The sequence below is a fragment of the Mus pahari genome, chromosome 17 (assembly GCF_900095145.1).
Source record: "Mus pahari chromosome 17, PAHARI_EIJ_v1.1, whole genome shotgun sequence".
NCBI lineage: Eukaryota > Metazoa > Chordata > Mammalia > Rodentia > Muridae > Mus > Mus pahari.
In genome coordinates, this window is record NC_034606.1 from 18,148,205 (window position 1) to 18,156,270 (window position 8,066).

The following is an 8,066-nucleotide window of genomic DNA, read 5'->3' on the forward strand; positions in this document are numbered from 1 at the left end:
TACTTACTTTTTCATTGCTTAGTGAGGTTCTGGGTGGTTGAAGAGAATGACTGTTGGAAATTTACTCACTGTTTATTCAGTCTGTCCTGGAACTCACTCTGTAGAGCAAGCTGGTCTTGAACCTGGAAAATCCACCTGCCTCTGCCCCCTCTTGAGTGGTGAGATTAAAGGTGTGTGCCATCACTACCCGGCCTCAAAAGCCATTATCTTGAGAGGAGACATTACCATTTGACCCTTGTATGTGTTTCTACAAAGTGTGGATGGTCAACCTGCCTTTGGGCTAAGATTTTAACACAGGTGACTACTCAAGGACCAACCCTTGAGAATTCTGAGAATTTGGTATAATTCACATATATTTAGCAATACATAGTCAAATGAAGCAGAAGACTTTGAAAAGACCATAGAACTGCAAGCATTGCCAATTATGTGTTGTCAGTTGTTATCCATTTTCTGGGAGCCTAAAGAGCATTCAACCAGAAAGCCTGACCTAGTGTAGCACAGGGTGTGGATCAGCACAATTTCCCTTGAGGAATTTACCCTCAGCTGGCTGAAATCTGAACGGTAAGCAGCACTCACTGCCTGCATAAGCAATTCACCCAGCAGACAGCGAAGGTAGTCTGCTAAAAGGAGGGACTCCCGGTAGATAGATACCTTCCAGTCTAACACTCCACCATGATCAGTCCTGAAAACAGCCTATTTCTTTTTTAGACACGTCTCTATTCTTTATGTCATGCCATTTTCAAGACTTCAAGACCAAATTGTATCATCATCGAGAAAACCAAGACCCAAGACCACATTAATGCTAAAAAGCAGAGGGGTTCCAAATCCTGGTCCATTTTAACTGCAAGTATCAAGTTGGCACTTCCTCAGATTCAGGTAATGGTGGCATGGTGCCAGGGATTACTCGAAATTTACTGCAAAAACACTTTCAGAAGCATCAATATTACTGTAAGCTTGCAGTAGTAGACTCACAAGCTTTGAAGCTCCTTTCACCCATCCATTCAGTTATTACTGACTGGGAAGCAGGAAGTCAGAGAACACTTGGCTGAGAGTGGCCATCTGTCTAGCCAGTCTGTCCTAAGGTTCACTGATGTGTGAGCGAAATGGCAGCAATGTGAAGTATAACCACATAAAATGTGAGTCGCAGCAGCTTTTGTTCCACCTATTAATATTCCTTTTAGACTTCCAGCTATACTGGTCTTTACCTGTCTCTAGGTCCCCTCTCTGCAACAGTTGACCCATTTATTAATCATCCTCGTCCCTCATCTAATTTTCAAATCTTTTATTGCTCAGAAACTCACCTTCTCGAAGAGATATATTTTGACTACCCTACACTAATACTGCAGCCAACCTACTCTCTGGACCTGTGACTTCAGCTTATTGTGAATTGTCTCCCTGTCAGAACATGAACTCTGAGCACTCTGCTTAGGTTTACGTTAAGACACTGCTGCCTTCCAACAAGCTGTCAGACAACGGTCAGTATTATTCATGGAACTACTGAACTTTAAAAAAAAAAAAAAAAAAAAATCACTTAATTAGCATGAAATATTCCTAAGTAAAGCAAATGAAATATTTGGCCATGTTAACTTTTTCAACTGAGTATGTTCCAAAATGTACAGCTTGAAACACAACTTTTATTAGAAAAGTTATACATAACATAGCATCGACTATTTTCAAGAACAATATTAAACCCAATAAGCGACAAAAACTGGACTAACAAAATGCTTAACAAGAAACTAATGACCTTTCTATAATCAAACATTCAATTATCTACAGTGTCTTTTTACAAAGGGGACATCCATGGTTTACAGGCACGTCGTATTGAAAAGAAAACTGCAAGAGCAATTTTATACAATTATCATTCTCAAGAAACGGAATCATTAAAATAGTAATTACGAGTTCACAAATTTAAAATATTTCACATAATTTTAAATTACTGGGTATACATGGAAGTCTTAGTTTTAAAACTGATTTCCCCCCCATAAAAGTGCCAACACTTACGCTAGATCTCTCAACATAATTTTGTCCTACAAAGTGAACACGTTTTGATATTTATATAGTCACATAATTTCTGGTGCTATCTGGTCTGTTAATAATAAAGCCTTTATTAGGATGTTTTTCTCCACTTAAATTATAGGAAACTGATACAGGATTATAGTTGCAAAGTTATTAAAAATAAGTTGCAAAAACAGGAGTGTGCAGCACTGGAAAAAGATGAGTACTAACATTTATAATAAATATCAGAGAAGCCATTAGTTTTTACAGCACTGTTTGCTTAAAAGAAGTCAATCTGGTGTAGTCTCTCATTGGTTTGCCCTTCAGCAGGAAGGGGAATTTCTACTTTCATGATCTCATTATTCAAGCAAACATCCAAACACCTTTGAGAAAGTGACCTGCAGCCCCTGAGGAGTCACGCCACTGTAGAAGTCTGATCATTCCGAGCTGCACTAGCTTCAGAGTTCCTAAGTCTCAGGGAATGATTTCAGAACACAATAGTCGAAGAAGACCGACCAGCCAGCACCATCTCACAAATCCTTGCTCACTCTGGATTTACTTTAAAACATGATCAAGGAGACAAGTGCGACGCTTCACACACTATCCCTACTACAGTGGTTAACCAGACCATTGGTTTCACTGATGGGAAGACATTTTTCTCTTCCTGTCAAGGGACTCAAACCACAGTTCTTAAAGTGTCAGGCATTTTCCTAGGCATGTTTTCCTTTTCAACATAGTAATGGAAAACTAATATAAAAATGGTGACTTTTGACTGTTACTCCATATTCTTATATGCACCAATATTGCACACCATCTGTTCTGAACTGTTAAAAATCTTCTGGGTTCTTGGGGTACTGTTTTCTCCAGGAATACAAACCCAACCCAAATAAGCAGTTTCCCTTAAAATATGGTTGACAAAATTAGAAACACTGGGGGGAAAATGAAGAAAGAAAAAGTCAAGATTTTGTACAAACAGAAATCTAAAAACTTTCTTAAAGGGTTTTGGTGCCCTGCACACGGGGCAATTTGTATGTACTAGTGAGTCATCACTAGCTCTAACGCATCTAGCTCCTCAGATAATATGAAAGCGTGGTCCAGGGGTCGCAATGATGTCACTGTACGGCTCTTCCTGCGTGAGCTCAATGGCTTGCTGCTTTTTAAGAACTAAAAAGCTGTAGAACTTTGCTGCGGCCTGCTTTCGGTTTGTGTTTCGACAGAGCTCAAGCAGACTGATAGACTCCGCTCCAGTTTTAGCAAGAGCTCGCTGAAATAAAACAAAACAAAGCAGATGATTTCAAGTAACTCACACAATAAAGTAGTAACCCGAAGATGCAATTTTGGCACTGGTCAAAGTGAGCTCCATTTGGCTGGAGCTGAGACTGGACATCTGTGTAGTTATGCAAGTGGTTCCTATGCTAGTCACTAAGGTAAAGGCCACAGCATATTATCTAAAGGCATACAACGTCCAAGAAGTAAGTGAAGGTGCTACAATAGAGAGGTGAGATAGCAAAAACAAACACTCAGCAGATTTTAAAGTGAAAACAAATCCAAAATCAAACCAGCCCTGGTAACCCCCGAAACCCTAAGGATCACCCATTCCTTCATGTGCAAAAATGAAGCTGGAGCATCTGTGACGTTTCAGCCTTGCCTGTCTCTGGAACCCAAGCTGAGGTTGCTGACTTCTGCTACTCTATGACTTAGCACATGGCCTTTGCTAATCAAACAAGACAGTACGCAGCTGCCCTCCCCATCACAGCACCACATGTCGGATTTTTTAGGATAACAATGGCTACGTAAACTAGATGCTCTAGGTTTACCCCTGACTCAACACTTCATGTATGTAATTAAGATACTTTAAAACAAAGTAGCCCTGGAGAAATTCCCACCAAGGTATGCTTCAGGGTTTTAACAGGACTCGCTTTCTGGGAAGGACTCTGTAGACTATGCTGGCATACCTGAAGACCGTGAAGCATCTGCTGAGTCCGTTTGTTCCATCTCCTTTCTTCTTGATCCTGATCACCCCCTGAAGCATCTTCATCCTGAATAAATGGCGACCAGAATTGAAAAAAACTGCCTGCTGAAATGACTATTTCCCCATATCCAGGAACCTTTTGATTAACAGTCAGACTCAGCAACAGAAAATGGCCCATCTTGCTTTTTCAAAATCATTTGCCATCTGCTATGAACTTTGACCACAAAGGATATCTCTTGCAAGCAAACACTGTACATAATGTCTCTGCAATGGTCTTCAAGTCATACAACATGGATTGTTGTATGACTTGTATAACAGATGTGCCGACTGATCCCCATACCCACAGGAGATGGTGGAATGTGTTTGAGCGTGTGTGTGTGTGTGTGTGTGTGTGTGTGTGTGTGTGTGTGTTCGCGCGCGCGCATAAGTGTTGAGGAAGATTTTAGGTAGCTTAAACAAATAAATAAATGGAAACTTAAAATAAATAAACAAACAAACAAGCTGATCATTGTGCCAGGACTCAAACCACATTAAGCACAATGTCTCTTTTAATTATATATAGCTGTAAATAAAACACAGCAAAACAACATGACGTGCAACATTGGATGGTACCAACCTTGATACTGGGAAAAGTTAATTAATCTTTGATGCTAGCGTTGTAGTACATCATCATTAACAGTACCAAAGAGCCTGCATTGTATCTGAGCTACTCAAGATTGTTTGTTAATTATCAAACAATATGCTTTATTTTACCCGAACTGTCCAAATGATTTTTTTGAACCCTAAGGTGGTACAGGCCATGCTGCCATGCTGCCCACAAACACAGCATGCTCTAAGAAAAGCTAGTAATCAGCAGCTTCACCTAGAACGGCAATCGTGTTTTAATATTGCTTCACAGGAAAATCTGAGATGACACCATAATCTAACATTTGGGAAACTAAATTTTAGATTACAATACATTACACAAAAGGAAATTATCTACTTGTCACTGATATGAAGGTAACTAGAAACAAATGGCTGTCAGTAAACTATTCAATATATAAACCACAGGCATGAGAAACAATGTTAACAATTCATTTAGTTATCTGGAAAAAAATTTTAATGTCAAGGCTTAAATAGATACTCACATGGTAAAAACGTCAAATGAGAAGGTACACTACCTCAATGGTTCAGAAATAAGCAAGATTAAAAACTTTAGAGCGGACCTTACACAGCTCAGGGAGAAAAGGGAGGCAAGGCATGTGTAAACCATCTCCACACTGTAAACAGTGCTCCAAGCCCTACTCACTCGAGCCAGGGCTAACTCTAGTTAATTAAAACAAAACCAAAACTCAGACAAATGGAGTATGTCTGGCTATTTGATTTCTAGGCCATAGGCAGGTTAGACCAGAGGCTGGCTTTAATAGCAGTAAGAATCGACTACTGACCACAAGATGAAAAAAACACAGCCATAAGCAATTTACAAGTACAGCAACAATCTGTAATGGCGACCCCTGTCTTTCCTGAGGGAAAGTTGGAATTAGAACAGCACAAAATCTGATGATTCACTACACTAAGAATTTAGTTTAATTTTTTATTCTTTTCCATCCTGATCATGGTTCCCTTGCCCTCCCAGTACCAACCCACTCGGGCACATCAAGTCATTGCAGGACCACTTTTCACCGACCTGATGCCCAGCACTGGCTAAACTCAAATAGGAAAGGTCAAGAAGCTCTGCCACACCAGGCACGGGAATTTCTACTCCCTGAAGATCTCTTTCTACAGTGTTCTTACCTCCTCCTCTTCTTCCTCTTCCTTCTCCTTCTCTTTCTCCTTCTCCTTTTCTGGTAGAAGCTCTAACTCTGGGATCAGCTGACAGATGTTTGGAGGCTCTTCTGGGGGAAGTTCTACTGGTGGTATTTCCATTTGCTCTACCTGCTGAGGCTTAAACAATAAAAGAACAGAATTAAAGATGCAGGTTTGAATGGTAGTTTCTCTAAAATGCAGGATCAGATCAAATACTTTAAAGCTATCACAATATCTTACTATCCATCCCACGCTCTTTCAGAAGGACCTTTGGACTCAGCAGCAGGTAACATGGACAAGGACACTGTTTCCTGAGTCCGTTTATACTATTTCATCTTTCATTTTTCTTTTTGAGACTGGGTTTCTCTGTATAGCTCTGGCTGTCCTGGAACTCACTCTGTAGACCAGGCTGGCCTCGAACTCAGAATCTGGCCTGCCTCTGCCTTCCAAGTGCCGAGATTAAAGGCGTGTGTGCGCCATCACTGCCTGACAGCCGTTTGTACTATTTCATTTGGAGTTTAAGGTAAATACCTGAGAACATTAAAATAGTCTTTAAGAGACTACGAGGAGAACAGTGATAGTCACTGCTCTATGACCTGCCCAAGGAGAAAGAGCTCTTACTGACAAGTCCTTTCCAACACAGGACACAGAAACTTCTCCAGGCTGGCAATCAGCTGTCCTGTCAGTAGTTTTTGATGAGGATTGAAACAGGAGCCTGGTATTACCAAAGACCTGCTTTCCCTTCAAAATAATTTATTCCACAGACTTAAAACCAGAAGTCCTAACGTGATGGCTTCACTCTAAGCTAGTTTTTCTACTTTAGCGGGATTTCATGGTAGCCAAAGCCTGCAGTTGTCAGTTATCACTTCATTGGTTTTCAGTTCAAGTATATACCAATCATTTAATAACTTCTCCAGTACTTGAGAGATGTTAAGAATTTTCATATAAACCAGTACAGTTCAGTGACACTGACCTCACAGATTAATAAGGTTACTCATTTTGGACCACTCTGAAGCAAGTCTATTCACAAAGAGCCAAGAAGTCTCTGCTGAGTGCATTAACATCTTTCCCCACATGACAAACACTGTGCTCCTAAATTCTGCTGTCATTATCTAGATCTACTTCTAGATTTAAATCAAGAGACTCCTAACTCAGAATCCTTAAATGCCTCTTGCAGCTAACTGAACGACCATCTCTCTTTCCATCTTTTTCCTTTTCCTTACAGGTATCGAAGGCTCTGGGTCTATCTGTCCAGCTTTCCGCTTAACTCCTTGAGGGGGTGGTGGGGGCATGGCTGCCTCTTCTATGGTTGTTCTGCTGGCCTCCATCACCGAGTCCTGGAGGCGGCTTGGCTCTTCTATAATGGGCTCATCTGCAATTATCACAAGAAAAGAATTTAGTTTTCACAGTGTTTTGGAACAATCTGCTTCTAAGATTGGTACCTTAAGACCCAGCTAGAGTTACTTTTCCTAATGAAGAAAGCCAGTAAAGCACACAGGTGACTGCGTTTCTAACACTGCAAGCACAGGGGTTGAGGAGAAGGGTTAAAGGTGGCTCACTCCCCAGTCCCGTGCAGATATCCTTCAAATTATCAGTCAGCCAAGCCCTACTGCTTTTTGAAGACGAGTTTCCAATCCGGCAAGGTGAGGAGATTCATGCACCTCCATGTCTCCAAACCAAACAGCCCGCCCCTTCATCCTAGAGCACCGCTGCTCTGACAGCACAAAGGTGAAGTTTAATACATTTCAAACTTCATCTAGGAAGGCTCCCAGAACTAACCAATGACATCTCGCTGTGGCTGCTGCTGCTGCTGCTGCGGCTGCTGCTCCTCTCTGGGAACCTCTGGATTCTCAAACTCTTTGAGGAACTCATCCAGATTATCTGCCTCTCCCCCTTTCCTTCTCTTCCTAAGGTCTTCTGGTACAAGTGGGGTAAGGCAGCGTGTAAAGAGCTATGGAAACAGAAGCACAGCATCAACTGAAGACTCGTCGACATCCGCACTCTCTGCTCTCACTGAGGAATGCTGTAATACAGCTCATAAGCAGTAAGCACAGCTTAGCATCTTTACTTCACATTCTCACATTTGTTTTGAAAAACAAGTGTTCAAATTATAACTGCAGCCATTTCAGAAAGTGGAAAATGATATCTTATTAAGCTTCAAGGCTTCTAATTTCTCTCTGCAGTTATTTTCATTGATAAATCAAACACTCAACCTGTCACAGTGCTCAGTATTTACATTGTGCTTGTCTTCACAAGGCTTAACTACTATGTGAAATCTTACAAAATACCACACAACATTCTTTTTTTTTTTTTT

General features: G+C 40.9%; 1 protein-coding gene across 1 annotated transcript in view; it reads right to left on the reverse strand.

The window, feature by feature from the left end:
* Positions 1 to 1,614: 1,614 nt before the first annotated feature.
* Rad21 (RAD21 cohesin complex component) overlaps positions 1,615 to 8,066 on the reverse strand; it is a 28,468-nt gene continuing 22,016 nt past the window's right edge. Inside the window, exons 10-14 of the mRNA XM_021216760.2 lie at positions 7,532 to 7,703; positions 6,976 to 7,124; positions 5,741 to 5,890; positions 3,951 to 4,034; positions 1,615 to 3,259 (exon numbers count right to left, since the gene is read on the reverse strand). Of these exons, the coding sequence (XP_021072419.1) occupies positions 3,068 to 3,259; positions 3,951 to 4,034; positions 5,741 to 5,890; positions 6,976 to 7,124; positions 7,532 to 7,703 (747 nt within the window). The 3' untranslated portion in view covers positions 1,615 to 3,067. The remainder of the gene's footprint in view (positions 3,260 to 3,950; positions 4,035 to 5,740; positions 5,891 to 6,975; positions 7,125 to 7,531; positions 7,704 to 8,066) is intronic.